The 16,299-nt window shown below is 36.0% G+C and overlaps 1 protein-coding gene across 7 annotated transcripts in view; it reads right to left on the bottom strand.

The window, feature by feature from the left end:
• PPP1R13B (protein phosphatase 1 regulatory subunit 13B) overlaps window positions 1-16,299 on the bottom strand; it is a 70,149-nt gene that overhangs the window by 15,619 nt on the left and 38,231 nt on the right. For all 7 annotated transcript variants that reach the window (XM_027637935.1, XM_027637936.1, XM_027637937.1 and 4 more), the window contains exons 5-7: window positions 2,632-2,733; window positions 1,455-1,629; window positions 903-1,099 (exon numbers count right to left, since the gene is read on the bottom strand). In XM_027637935.1, coding sequence (XP_027493736.1) covers window positions 903-1,099; window positions 1,455-1,629; window positions 2,632-2,733 — 474 coding nt within the window. The remainder of the gene's footprint in view (window positions 1-902; window positions 1,100-1,454; window positions 1,630-2,631; window positions 2,734-16,299) is intronic.

Genomic DNA, 16,299 nt, shown 5'->3' with positions numbered 1-16,299 from the left:
AGATGGATTACCTTCATGGTTTAAATCAACCGTGACACTCTTTATAATTATTTCTCTTGCTTTGCCGTTGGCATTTTTTCATACCTTCAATAACTGACATTGTCTCAGTGTTCCAATTTTCATGGTAATGTCACATGCAAAAAACACCTGAGGCAAATTTAAGTCTTGATAAACACGTATGGGATTGTTGGGAAGCACAAGAGAGAAATCTTCATCTATTGATTATCTTTGCTCTTAGAAATACTCAAAGGCAGATCTGCCTTGTATAAATGGGGAAAGGGAAAAAAGAGAGAAAGAGGACCCTTACTACTTTTCCATGATAATGGGATGGATTAATTTGCATGTTGTATTTGCTCATGTAAAGAAATGAGTGAGACTAATTTTGAAATTAAAATTAATTAAAAATATCTAATATATTAGAGCTGTTGCCTTGATCACAGTAAAGTCCACGAGTAAATTAAAAAGAGCCCTGAAAATCCAGATCTGCTAGCAAACAGATGGACAAAATTTCAAATGTGAACTGAATATTTCATTACTCGTGTGATAACTACAAAGTAGAAAAGTACCAAAATTCATTTCCAAAACAATTTTTGGGAGAAATTAACACAAATAATAGATTATGTAAACATTCACTATTTCTTTATTAGGGGCTGAGAAATGCCCTTCAGAACACTTGCACAGTTTGCATCATTATATGTTAAAGAAACAACCAAATAGTTATAAAGCTAATAAAGTTCTTTTTGAAAAAGGGTTATATGCCAGCTACGACTTTACACATTAACAGCATTCCAATACACTACTTTTAGGACATGTAATGGAACCAAATGGCCCCCCGTAAGAGTAGTTATGCAACTTTTTAAAATCTGCAGTTATAATCCAAATAGCATCTTTTTGTTACTTACCTGTAGCTCTTGATATAACTTTTTTAATTCTACTGCTGCAGGCCCTGTCATTTGTCCATTGTAAGACTGAAACCCATTCAGTTTCCCTTTCCTTAAATCCTCCAGTTGCTGGGTAAGTTGATCCACTTTTAACACTGCAGCCTGCAGCTCCTGCTGCTTTTCCTGGAACATGGCACTTATATGCTCAATTTCAGTTGCTAAAATTAACAAGATAAAAATAACAAAAAAAATTAAATAAAGCAGAAGTTGTTAATTTTTTAATTCTACAAGTATTAAGAAATACAACACACTAGCTTTAAATCTAGTATATGCAGGCAAATATAAAATACGTGTTGCAAATTTGCTAACATTGTAATATTTCCTTATAGTTAGAGAGCACTTATTCTGACTTTATGTTTGACTATATAAAACAAACAAAAAGTTCTGTCATATACATGGAAACACAGCACCCCCTGTAAGACAAAAAACATTCTATCTGAAAACCTGCTTCCATGCTACATTGACTAGTCACGCAGTGAACAGTAAACGCAATAAATTAAGAACTCCACGTACACAGATTGCCATTCATAATCTTGCTGTAGTCCACTTGTCCTCTCATGGCACGGATTTTTTTCAGCTTTGTCTCCTGGGTTTCAACACGTTCTTTAAGTTTTTGGAGCTTTTCACTCTCAGAAACAGATTGCTGCTGCCGACGTTCTTGCTGCTTCAGGTAACGCAAACGTTGTTCCTGATAAAATGAGGTTTTAGACTTGTTACCCGTTTATTTAAAAAAAAAAAAAAATTTTTAACATAGAAATACCTATCACTACAATCAGGTTTTTCACTTCCACAAGTCAGAAAAGGTCGGATGTAGTTAAAATATGTGTCAGTTCCAGAAAAACTCTTTAACATCAAGTTAACAAATCTGTTTCAGAGCAGAGATTCAAGATTTTCTTAGACCAAAAATATCATATTTACATACATATGCAAATGTAACCCTAGTTTGAACACCCATTCAAACACATCTGTGAAGCTTCCTCTGGTATTTCTTTTCTGACACTACTAACAGTTTTCTTGCTGTTGCAAAATAAATTTCCAATGCTGTTATCCAGCTTCCCAAAGATGACAAAATACGTCCAGCAGACCATTTCAAACAAGCTGCTGTAAGATAATGCTCCACTTCTAAATAACAGTCCTTCTGCTGGGCCCAAAAAGAAAATTGTCCTTTTTTAGTACTATTTCCATCAAGAAAGAACAACAGAATCATTTGGTTGATTCCTAGATGGTCCAAGCATCCAAGGCATATTATGTATTACAATACACTTCAAACAGTGTCAAAACCATTAAACCCACTCCCCACTCTGCAAACACACTTAGATTCTTACATCTCGGAGACCTGGGAAATGTAATACATGAATTGGGTATATTCTCACCTCACACACTATTACTGGACTGGCATGAACGAGTTGCTAAAGATGAGCACAGAGTCTGTCAAAGACCATGAAGGGGATCACACAAAAGTGACAAACCCTCACAATATTTTTATAAAGACACACAGGTTGTTATAGTACCATTTACACCACAAGACTGTGCACTGCCTGGCCTAAGATTATTTTGGTAAAATGGATTTCTCAAGCTATTTCTTGAGCTTATTTGAAATGAATCAGTTTGTTTTTCTCTACCCATGAAATTTATGCTTGCATATGTTGAAGAAAATGGGTATTTATGATGATCTGTATATAATTATTACCTTAGCAACCAACATTTGCTGTTGATTTTCAATCTGCTGCTGTTGTCGGGCAGCCATATCCTGCAGTTCAGAAAGAGTGAGCTCAACACGTGGATTCCCAACCTGCAGAACAGAAAATTTTACATTAATGTGTTGATGTATATTAAATGTTCTGATGATACAAGCTAATTCCCCACTCCTCAGAGGAAGGTTAAAGCCTCCTCCCTGGTCCTCAGAGGAAGAATAATGATGGACACCTATGAAAAAGTAAGGAACCTCAGAGCAGAAAGGAGGGACACAGACAGAATAGGGGTAGAAAAAGCAAAAAGTGAATGGAAGAGGAAATTGCTAAGAGGTGAAACAAGAAGAAAAAAAAGCCAAAAGCCCTCATCCTACATTTAACACTGCTCTGTTCACATGTTTGGTAGCATTGGCACACAGTCCTGGTATGGCACATGAGAACACACATGCAAGCAGGTATTTTAAGCAGTACAGCAATCTGAAGCTTCTTTCATTTTCTAACATTTTCAGTGTAACTACCTTGGGAGCTTTAAGTGCTGGTTCTTGTTATTTACCTATGGACAAGACCATGTGAGAACCTGTTACAAAGCGTCACTAAGCTCATATCCAAAGATGGTGAAATTTCTGACATATTGGAGCATTTAAGGTAAGAATTTGTGAAAAACAGTCTGTACAAAGTTAAACAAAGTAAAGTTAATCCCCTTTGGATAAGTAAGTGGCTATTACTTTGAATGAAATGCAAGATGTAGCAGATTTATCACTCCTTTTGCATTTCAAAACTAACACATAATTTACAAAATAAAAATAGAGAGGCAACTGACAAAAATTATTTAAAATTCATGTGTGAGATCAAATCTCAAGTGTTTCAAAAAATGAATGCATTGTTTCAGTATACTTACAGTTCTATGAACAAATATAGTTTACATCTATTCATCAAAGTACTTCAACCACACTTTTTCCTACACCACGTCAAGAAAGAGAATGAAGTGTAACAAGACAGATTCCAGAAGCTGACACTTCCCAGGTATCTGTTTTGCTGCTCAGAAAACCAAAACCCATAACCTTAGAACTGCACAGTTTAACCATCACTTCAGAATTTCCACAGAATAAAATACCAGTCTTTGAAAAATTGTGCTGCAAAGTTCAGAACAGCCCAAGATCTGCTTCAAAGTCTTTAAACGCAATTCAATCAATTTAATGGATCAACGTAAAAGCTGGACTACTGCACTCTAAAAATTCAATAAAACACGCAGTATTTTCACCAAACTACACGACCACACTATTAGGAAACCAAATAAAAATTACATCACTTCCTGTCCCCAGTATAGTCAACACTGCTGAAAAAGAAAAGATAATTAAATGGTTTGGACATATTGATAAATAAAGCTGTTTCAAATTAATGTTTACAAAATGAAATGAGGTCTAAATGTTTTATGGACATACAGTTAAAAAAAAAAAAGATAAACTCACCCCCCCACACACCCAAATCAATCACACATCAGACTGTGGATCTGATCATACATGATCCCAGAGGAAAGCTGATTTAGCTGCTCCACTTTTCTGGGCCCACCTCACTGACTTCCAATGATCTTGTCTGACATATCCCCCTGCAATACTTGTACTTCAATGTAAGAAAAGTAAAATTCTCCTCTAATATCTTGTTGATATCACAGTACCTGAGCCACTTTGATTGACTTTTTTTTCATATTTCTGCATCTAATTCCTACATAAGTAAGTATCAGTTCTCCAACCAATGCATAATACAAAACTACTTCTTTAAGCTTCCTTCAGGAAAGGAAAATACTATTTGTTTTAACTGATTTCTCTTTGGGGTTTTTGTTGGTTTGGGGTTTTTTTTTTTGCTACCTGAATTAATACTGGATTGCTATCTTTAAAGCTGCTTCATCTTGGCATGATATAGACATGTCAGCTAAAATGTTTAGATAAAGTTAGTCCCTGTTTGAATATTTCCCACTGAATAAATTATGAAGCAAAATTATAAATCTTACTGGATACTACCACTGAAACTTGTCTTACTAGTCAACAATAATGAAAACTATTTATAGTAGAAGTAATTTGAAAGGGTAAAGTCCACTCCAAACACTAATTTTCTATTTCAACATTTTGCTAGTGAACACAGTTATTAAAAAAAAAAAAAAAAGATTGAACTTAGAAGTGAGTACTTTAATTAGCATTAGCATGACTTATGAAGAGAAGAGTCCTTCCCAATATTCTCTAAGGCCAAATAACTTGTATGCACTTGCGGCCACCAAGAGAGACATTTTATTCTTAATTACTGACTGAAAGGCACTAATTGGCCAAGAAAGTAAGGAAGCTTTTCCAAGTGCCATCCACAAATCAAAATGTGCTTACTTGAGACAAGAAAGTAACACAGAAAAACCAGATGCTACCTCCAAAACATGTTCAGGCTCTGTTGACTTCCTTTGGCATGACCAACTGCCAGAAAAAAAAAAGTAAACCTCTACATCTGCTTCTGCTGGATTCAGCAGGCAATTCTTCCAAGGGGCTCAAAATGGCATGAAGGCTTCCCTCTGGATCAGTGATTTTAAAAAGTTAAAAGGGGAGTGTTTATGTGAATTGATAGCATTTTCTCAATATACATGTGCTCTCTCAGAAATATATAACTTGCATCAGATGAAAGTTTTCCCAGTGCTTCCCTTCTTTCTGCTTTGATCACCAGTTTAAGAGAACAACATTCTATTTCCATTAGTAATTTTGAGTATAACACTGTATAAGAAATAGAAAGATGTGTTATTCTGCTAAGAAATCTTGTTAAAAAAATATCCAGACTCAAAAAGTAGTATCTCTATACGGGTTGTGCATATTTCAAAGTGAAAAAGCCATTTTACCAAGTGAAAATTACAGATTTTCTAAATGGGTAGTATAACCTGGAATAAACAGTGACAATGAGAAAGTGGTTTGTAAAACGACCAGAAACAAAAAAACCACCCTAACCTAGTTTAATCCAAAAGCTCAGTATTTTTACTCCTTTAAATAGGCATATTTGAAAGCATATCTTACAACACCTGGAAAAAGCACTGCATTATTTTGTATCATGTAAAATATAGAAGATTAATTATAAGATTAATGCAAATATTAGTGTCTCCTTGAAGAAGCTATTAACTACTGTAAAATGTTCCATTCAGAAAGTGTAATGTCTAAAAACCTTTTATAGATGGCAAAGCACAAGAACATGGGAAACAGCAATAATTAACCAGTTAAACACTAACGCCCTATGAGAAATACTTCAACATTCACCTCACTGAATACCAGTAAAGTGTCCCTTTCACTTCCAACAGCTACACTACACCCAGGAAAGTAAAGAGAGAGCTGAGGAAATGTAGCACTGAACCTGTAACTTCACTCGCAGCTTGTTCCTTTTCATCCACATGGCAAAAAGCAGTAAACAGACTGAGCAGAATTCCTCTTCGACATCAAGTCAATTGTTTTTAGATAGACTGTCGCTGATTTCAGGTCTCCAAAACAGGACAGCATCATTTCTGAACCAGCATAAAAACCACCGAATCTTTCTCTTATTGAGATCTAGTTAAATCAATCAGTCTAGAGCATTTCATATCAGTTGAGTCTGCTTGCAATAATCTGTATGCAAACACCACCACTGAAAAAAGTCAGTCTCAGTCCTTCAGAACTCCAGGCTATGGAAGGCAAAGAGAGTGCTGCATTTTTAGTTCTTTAATGAGGCTGTTGGTTTCTCAGATTCTTAAGTTTGTGCTGTTCATACTGGTTATTAACAATTCCATCCACGGAGTAAGACACTCACCTCTCATAACAAACATGAGCCTATCACATTTAAGGTCCAGACCTCCTCCTTTCTCCTGCAGCAAGGGAAACCAACCTCCTACAGAACTGACTCCTGAAGGAGGTACTAAAAAGCCACTACAAATACCTACTCCTCCAGATTCCACAGATTCATTTGCTACACGGTGATACATCAAAGCAGACAGTTTTGCTGAATTGTAAATTTCTTTTCATTGATTCACAGGAGCATTTACACAGAGATGAATTCCTAAATGAAATGCTAACACAGTAAACACAGCACTATTAGGCACTAACGAAGTATTATGTATGTCTCATGTAGACAAGAATAATTTACATCTATATTCACCAATTTCTCAGTATTGACAAGAATCTTAAAAAAATTGTATTTATGTTGTTGAACTGCAGTTTAAAAGGGCATGCTGAAAGATAGAATTTGTAATGAACTGGAGTTTCAGCTTCTGACATCACCCTCCTACAAGCTAATATTTTACCATTTGATGATTAATATTTTTGAGACAGGTGAAACGAATGGTACAGCAGTAATTAAATAGTTTGGGAACCAGTTTACAAGCAGACTCAAAACAAATCATACCTTAGGCATTTAATTAAGGAAAGGAACCTCCTTTAATATTTATTTCTACATATTAATCTTGTCACTGAAAATTCATTTTCCTATTCCTCCTTCCTTTCTATGCTGTTATGTTTAGTATCACAAACACCTCAGTCTACATACTTCTGGGCTATTACAAATGGCTTACTCATTGGCAACTCACAATGGTAAATGAAAAATTGCATCTGAACTCAAAATATTTCTTTGACAAGCAGGATATACTGCAGTCAAGGGCAGCTGTAAGCAATAAGGGCAGATTCCAGTGGTTTTTTGCCTTTACTCCCATCAGAAAACTCTCTTTTAGGAGGAATCTAATTATGTCAATATTAAAATAAAAACCCCATGAGACCAACCTTTTGAATAGACGATTTTTAAAAAGATGATAATTGGGATGTGGTCTGATTTTATGCATTTCTTTGCCTCCATGTTTAACCCATGAAGATACTTATTTCTGATAATTTTCCAAGTTTGCACTAGTAAGAACAGAGTTACTTCGAGAATAACAATGAATCATACACCAAACACACACCTGAGACTGTTATGATTTCAGAAGATCTTTAAAGGAAAACAACAAACATTCAAAAGCTTTACGAGCCACCATAATGACTGGCAGTCTCATGTTTAGGTTCAGCAACACCCAGCCACTCAGTCAGTGTAAAGCATACTGTGACCAATTAAATAAAAAAAGAGAAGCAGAGTACTACAAGAATTTACCAGTCATTTCCTGCACATTATCTCTTCGGATCTTTTTCTAGGTTTGCAAGAACCACCATGTCATCAACTTCCCTTATCTATTACTTCCTTCTTTTTAAGATAGGTGTTCACACCCATCTCCCACACAAAACTTAAGTTCCTTTCCCAAAACCCCCCACTAGGAACCATAGGTTCAGGTACCTCCAGCCTCCCAAAACTGGACAAACTGCTGTGCATATTCTTGTACACTCAAATCACATTCAATGAACTCTCTCTCATGTTTTCTAGTCTTCTTCCTATCATTCACTCCCATCACCTCTATCCTTATTCCCTCATTTACTACTTCTCTTTTCGTACTTTGTTCCACTCTCCTCTCTTGTCACAGGGAGAAATTAAGGTGAGGTTAAACCACCAATTGCCAAGGTGAAACATAACTTAAATAAAATGTAATCGACTGGCATGCAGAGTTGAGAAGGTCTGTGCCTAAGCTTTTACCGTGGAGCCCAGAAGGGCTGGTTCTGACTTCAGCCAGCAAAAGGGCAACCCAGAAAGTTTTTCTGCTTCTACTTTCAACCACCTATTAATTTATTAAAAAGTCAATACCGAGCAGCTATTGAAGCTAGCGCACCATATATCTCATCTGCAGCCCAGTTACACTTTATTTTTTACATAGACTGCCACTCTAAAACTGCAGCACAGATAAGGTTTTTTTTGGAAAAAAAAAAAAAAAAAAAGTGCTCCTTCTCTGAAGTCCATACCTCCTCTCCTGTGATGGTAAAGGTAACCACATCTTCAACCAGAAGAAATGTGAAAGAGAGAAACAAACCACTCTTTAGCCAAAATGGGACAACACCAGCATATCAAAGGCTGGTGGGGTGGGGATAAACACCACAAAATCAAAACCCCACCTCCCCTCCGAAAACACACTACTATTAGAGGCAGAAACTGAAACAGAGAAAAATCCAAGAAGCAACTCCTTTGGGCTCATGAAAGAATTTACACCTCCATGTGGGATTCATTAAGGAGACAATTTTGCCATGGTAAGACCAAACTATCTTCATCATCCTAAGACGAGAGGGACAGCAGAGGCCAGAAAGGAACTGTGAGTTGCTCCTGAAAAGGCTTAAAATGGCTACATAGAAATGCAAAGTAGATACTCTGGCTTTATTGCACATACTGAAAGACTCTACTTTTCATAATCTGTAGCAATTTTCAGTCATTCTTACTTCCTAAGGCACAGGAGGGAATACAAAACTCATCTCCAGACTAGGAATTTACCTTTGTAGGGCTGTCAAATCCCCCAGACTGGGATCAGGGCTCTGACAGTTCTCAGCCTCCCCAAACCAAGGAGATCTCACCTCTGTGGGCCATTCCTGCATTTCCTCCTCTGTGCAGCAGGAAAGAAAGGAACAGCTTGCTGTGTCTGCTGAATCTAGCAAAAGATTTCCTAGTTCTCCAGTGCTAACTTGGACTTAAGCAGCAGAAGCCTCATTCAGTGTAACAATGTTTGGGGGATGCTTTAGTCAAGCCAGTTGGCAACAAAGCTTTAAAGGTTGTTGTTATGGATATCCAACACACACTTCAGGTAACTCTGCCCAGCAGAACAGCAGTGATGTGGAAAACAGACGGAAGAGAGGGGAGTTCATTATACCAATTCTGTATCGAGGGTCTTATATGAAAAGTATGTGGCCTCCTTATGCTATCTGAAGTCTTATAGGACAAGAATGGAAGATGGAGCTGAAGATTATTGATCAAGATCTTCTTACATTTCTGAAACACACTGACCCTATATATCACCAAATTTAAGAGTTTTAGTAGATCTTTGACCACATTTTCAATAAAATCTGATCTCAGTGCGATGTACAACGAAGACAACTTGAAAATCCTTTGAGAAAATTCATGTGTAACGTTATTAAGATAAAAGAAAGTATCTGTTTTTATTTAAACTGAGATAGAGTTTTTGCTGATCTCAACATGGATGACATTATTTCCAGTTTAGTGGCTTTATCCACAGCTCTGCCTTGCATTTTTTTTTAATTGGGTCAGAAACATGCCGATAGCAGAAATCCATTTTAAAGAATCCAATGACAATAGCACGTGCCTTTTTTTAGCTTAATGGAAATGAACAAGCTAATTAAACCCAGAAAAGGCACTCAGAATATTGGGAATTAAAGCAAAATATACCTTGTATGTGCTATCTCCTGATAATAAAATAATCCTGAAATTAACATTACAAATGGAACTAGGTAACTTTACTCCAAAAAGTTATTATAAAATATTATTGTATTGTGCAAATAAACACACTAACAGTTTCTAGGAATAAACACACTTCAGCTGTATCATAGTTCGCTGAAAATTTTCACATTATCTTCAGCTGATAAAATCTTAACATCTCTCAATCTACACTATCTTGTTAGAAGTTCCTCCAACTTGCTGATGCTTGTAAGTCACTCTATAATAAAATGTTTTAAGTCTATTCAGCATAAGCCAGAGACTCCAGATTTCCTGTCTTCCTATATTGCTTTCTTAGAGATCTCAAAAGTGAGGCTGTCCCCTATTTTGTCCAGAATGGCTAAAAAAGGCAGAATTTAACAAAAACTGAAAACAATGTTAAAATAAATTTTCAAAATTAGAAATGGATTTAAGCATATATTGAACATCTGCTACATCTGAAACAGACTGCTTATAAATTACTTCTAGGAAAGTAGTATCTGAAACTTGTTTATTTAAAGAACTACTTTCTTCCTTGTCCTTGCAGCCACTTTTAAACAGCCACAGAAATGTTTACATTAACTTTAGTGTTGGCTAAAATATCTAGTAGCTGATTTGAATTAAAATATTAACCTCATACTCCTAAGAAAAGTAAATTATCTTAAAAGAGATTATGCATTCTTGTAGAAATCTCAGTTGTGAGCAAAATCTTCTTACAACAAAAAGCTTTTTACAACACCAATCCTTGTACTCATAAATGATTTTGAGTAATAGATAAGTTACAATACATGTTGAAAATACACTGTCAGTACCTTTAGAAATAGTCTTGGAACTATATTTTTCTGTGTCTTCTGATAGGATTGCTAAGGATGGTTAAGATGCATTTATCATTAGTCTGAGTAACATTTTTAGCACCAATTTTGTGTTTGTAAGTAATTGTTTCAATATGAAGTTTTTCTGTGGTGATGTCCATATGTTCATATGAGAACAGTGTGATAAAACATTGCTAAAACACAAAAGCACTGAAAATAAGTATCCTGTAATTGAAAGATACGTAGTGACCTTAGTGCAGGACTCACACTTCACACAAAGCTGAAGTGTCAAAAGCCAAAATGCCATGGTCAACTTTTAAGTAATGAGCTTTTGACAACATCTTAAAACATAAGAAAAATAGCAAATGCATGTAACAAAATCTTATTAACTAAGAATTCAAGTCAGAGATAAGGCGTTACAAAAGCAGAGCTGGTCAGCATTCCAGTGATGTGACAACCAAACCTACGATCATTTAAACTAAAGTGCAAAAGCTTCACAGAATTTAAATAACACGTCCACTAAAGTGTAAAACTAACAAATTTTGAAAAGTAATTAATTACCTGTTTGTTATTTTCCCACGTAATTGTAAGAAAGCACATCTTTATTTCACAGCACTGCCGATCAGCTGCAAACATTTGCGTTGCTTCAACATGCTCCAACTCCATCTTTTCGTTACTGCCTACACTAATTGTTTAACTCTTTGTTGTGAACAAGCCAAAAAAAAACCCCTGTATGCATCTTAAGAGTTCCTGCATGGCTTTTTGGCTCAGTGCAACCAACAGAAGGTAGGATGCCTTTTAATCTTATTCCATATGAAAGAAAGGTTTCCCCAAACTCTTTATCAATATGAAAAGCTGTCCCTCTGCATTCATCAACAATCAGCTAACGGAAAAGGCTAGTGGATTTTGCCAGCAGTAAAAGACCTAATCACGGTAAGATCAAGCCAGCTGTCAACTATAATCAGCTTGATTCACTGCACTTTTCATATTCAATGGAAAATGTTGAGCAATACACAGTTCTTTCACAGTTATCAGGTTAAACTGAAAGTATAAGAATATAGAAAATTTAGCTTTAAAAGCACATGAATTATTTGTTCCATTGTATTTCTGTAGTGTTAGCAACGCTGTGCCAAAACCGCATACCGAAAAGTCCAGGAAAATCATTAATTTTTCTATGTAATTTTACTGTTTAACGTGACAGCAAACCATATCACCTGAAACTTAAAGAGTTTCTTTGTTAACAGAGACTGCCTAAGATAAAAGGCAAACTGTACAGTCAGAAGAGATACCAGTCTTATGCAAATAACCTTTCCAGTGTTTGCTATATGCTTTTTCCTACATAATACGGCTTCTCTTAAATCTTGCATGCAACAAGATGAATACGTGAGCCAGCAATAAAGCTAAAGCATGTGTGCAATGGCATAAATCAAAAAGCTGCAAGCCAGAGAAGACTGGAACAAGCCAAAACCTCACCTAAGGATTTTAAAATATTAAACATTACAGAAAACACTAAGCTCCATTAACAACTTCTGTATCTAAAAATCAGGATACTGTAGGAGATAAAAACCCCCAAAACATAAAAAGCTGTAATTTACCTTGTCCAACTCACGAATGACATGCAAGTTCACCCTCTCTTCCTTCTTTCAAGAAAGTAACTCAAGCATGATTCAGTGCACTTACACAAGAGATCCAGCCAAATGGGTCTCCATAAGAACACTGAAGAACTCTATGTCCAAGCACAATACAGTGACTATTCCAGCTGCATAAAGAACAGGCTTATTTTTAGCAAGCAAGAAAAGGTATGAGCTGCAGAGTAAGATCATCCACTAGGAATAAGAGAAGAAAAACAAGTTCAACTCCCTTGTTCCTAAATTAGCCGGAGGGACTTTCATTTTTCTCTGCTTTGATCTGAGGAAGACTGCAGGGGGGAACAAACCTAACAACAATTAGATCTGGAGGCAGCTGTGGAGACAATAGAGAAATAGAAAGGTTCACTTCCCTGGGAAAAACATGCAGGTGGGAAATAGGTATGCCTGGTGTCCAGAGGCGAGATGGACAGGAAACTAAATGAGCAAGTCAGTGAACATGGAAAGGAGTGCCAGAGAAAGGAGGCCACGGCAGCACTGCATAAGAAACACCACAGAGACCGTGGAAAAGATGAGAGAAAACACTGATCTGCAGATGACACAGCTACATAAAAGACACAACTCTAAAGGTGGACTGAAAATTAATAGTTGGCCTTGTAAGTACCAGAAGAATCTCCTGCTCAGAATTGAAAGCTGCTCAGAGATGGAGGGACAGTCTAAACTCTCAAGCTTTCACATTCCAGCTCTTACAGCTCTGCACTGATACAGTGATTTTCATAACCCATCTCCTGTAAAGACCTACAGAAATAAAGGAAAGGACAAATCCCATCTTCCTTACAATAACTTATTAAAATATTTGGCTTAACTAAAAAATGATACTAAAGTGATTGCAAAAGGACAGAGCTGTGCAAAAGGCACTGAGGTTTACAGTGCTCATGTAAGGACTGCAATGCTTCATGAAAAATAACAAATTAAGTCTTTAAGTAACGTTTACTTTATGAGCTAATATGTATAATGTTATGTGTCAGGGTGAAACACTTGTTTATTCTAAACTGTTCTAACTTTATGTAAGGGTCAAGCGACTCAGGATCTCTATGTGCAGTGACAACTGGAGGCAATTCTCCATATGCTTCATTTAGTTGGAAATCTAGGGAAAATGGTGAATTGTATTGCTTCATGTTCACAATAAAAACATACGAAAATAAATACCATAGCTAGAGGTTAAACAAACAAACACACACGACTTCTCATCCTCCTCCTTCCATGGATATCTGCAACTAAGTATTGCTGTAAAACTGTAAAGCCATGACTGAGGAAAAGCAAAGTCAGACCTGTAAAAATCACAGAATATGCAGAGTTGGAAGGGACTCAGAACAATCAAGTCCAGCTCCTGATCCTGTGCATCCCCAGGAGTCACACCAAAGGAACTAAAGGTGTAGATGAGTAAGTGGTGCAGTTTAGTTCTTTCCTCCTCCACAAGATGGGAAGCCATCTGTTGGCTATTATGGACTAGAAGATCACATATTTAGTACCCGTAACTTGAACAGAACTCTTATGGATGCCCACAAGAGCAGCAGAACTACAAAACCTGTATACTACAAGTGAGTGTATATAAGCCAATAAGTGTACAATATACAAGTCTGTATATTGTACTTCTCATATCCATGGTCATCTAGATAGGTATTTGGTATCTAGAGTGACAGAGATTAAAAATTAGGTAAATACATGGAGAGAACATGGAGGAAAACAGTCCTTTCACAACGTTCCAAGGGGGTTCCAAGAATGTTTCCTGGTCCTGATTATTCAAACAACCCTTACACTCCTCAAAGCAAATTAAGTCAGATGTTAAGAGTGAATATTAGTCAAAAACTAATGCTATCATAAATAAAACTGTAAAAGGAAAATAATCACAGAGCAAGTGTGATGGAACTTATGAAGTTATTCTCATAAAATTTAAGCACCTAGTAACGTTGTCCATTACGGACTGAAATATATTTGAGATTGCACAGGACATGTCAAAACACTTTTCATGACATTCCAAATCCAAGAATTATGTGATTCTGCCTAAAAAGTTTAAAAAGAGGCCTCAGAGTGAGGTATGAGGACAGAAGCATTTGAATTCCCTACAATTTCACAGAAGTTCTTTCTATGGGATCACACAATTATTAGTCTTGTAGAGAGGCTCCCATACACAACTATCCTTTACTCAGGTGTGAAGAGACTAGGATTTCTAGTCCAGCAAGGATTCTAAACCTATTTATATACATTAAAATTAGCTTTAGACTAATTTTTTTTTTTTTTTTTTTACTTCCTAATTTAATTTTTTTCCCTTCAATCCTTTAGTTGGATTAGTTTTTCTATTTTTCTGAAAAGCAATATACTGCCAGCTGTCTGGAAAATGCTTCAGACAGACAAAGAACTGTATCAGTCTGCAGAGAATCCAAACTATTAAGGTGACCTCAGAATTGAACTAGGAATGTGATAGTGCAGAAGGCTGCTGTAGAGGCAGAAAGGCTCCTCTCTCTGACAGGTAAGCATAATTTCAGGAATGGATGTCTTAGATGAGGGGACACCTTTGACAGTAAAAGTGGCAAGTAAAATAATTTTTTGTCTTTTAACAAGAGCAACAGAGAAAGCTGCAGCAGCAAATTAAGGAAACTTGGATCTGATTTAATTATGCTTTTATTAGGAGGTCAAAATGTTCCAGGAAGCCTACATGAACATTTCTTCAGAAACAAAATATTTTTCTGCAAACTGTTGAAATTCCTTGTGCCTCAATTGTTTTAATTTTTTTTTAATGGAATTATGTGCTTATACTTTGCTAAGAGTCCTCAGAATCTAGACTTCAAGAGTGACATAGTTATTTATTCATTTTGAACAAATTTGATTAAAACCTGTCTTATGTGAATGGCAGCCTCTTCCAGGCACATTGTTAAATGTTACAAACAGAAAGTACTTAATACTTACAAGCTTATATTAAATTGAATTTGCAGCTCAGCTTTGAAGAACAACTTCTATCCAGACTAAGCTCTTTATCCTTCAATATTTCAAATGAGAAACTTCAAGCAAGTACATATAATGTACTTCTCATCTCTTGAGGTTACTACCTCTGTTAAAAATGTAATTTGTTTGCCTTTTCCCTCACAATTAGTTTTTTTTATATCTTCATCTGACAGGTTAAGGAAACCTATTATTATTTTGCATGTGCAAGTATACTTGTAAATGGCCTCCCCACCCCTAACAAAATGTACATTAGATGTTTAATGTCTTTTTATCTGGTTACACTTGTATGGATCAAATTATTAAAACTAATGAACAATAGACAATTCTATGCCAGGTTTTTGTACCACATATAAATCTATTTAAACTCTAAGCCTAGAATTTGACAAGCCATACAAGAGGCACTCAAAATCAGTGTAGCTTTACTACTGTCATGATGGAATGGAATACAGAGGCTGCATGAGATGGTATTCACTCTCCATCAGCAACCATTCACTATCCTAAATTAAATCAGTATTATGAAAAACTGCTTTGCATGTACATATATGTAGAAGTTTTAGCCCACCTGGTAATGGAATTTTTCTAAGAATTCCCCCCATATCTGAGTCTCCTGATGCCAAAACAGTTGGACTACGTGTTGTAAAGTTTTTACAAAAAGCCTGATTTGAGACACTTCAACAGAAATAGTGAAGATCAGTTCTGTTATCTAATCAGCACAAAATTTTAATTCTCAACTTCATCTTTTGGTCACAGCTTCAAGATTTAAGAAAATTTGCAGGACCATGTGTCTACAGTTTGGGATGATGGTGAAGTTTTCTTCCTGTACACGAGCTTTTTACTCTAATATTACCACAAATTTCATAGTGAGAGATAAAAGGAGATTCCATTTTGTACTTCTTGGCAAGGGCTTCAGTCAACTTCCATTAAGAAAAAAAGCTTATTGATATCAGTCTTT

The sequence above is a fragment of the Corapipo altera genome, unplaced genomic scaffold (assembly GCF_003945725.1).
Source record: "Corapipo altera isolate COAL_440 unplaced genomic scaffold, ASM394572v1 23, whole genome shotgun sequence".
Lineage (NCBI taxonomy): Eukaryota > Metazoa > Chordata > Aves > Passeriformes > Pipridae > Corapipo > Corapipo altera.
This window is presented reverse-complemented; position numbering and strand designations above follow the sequence as displayed.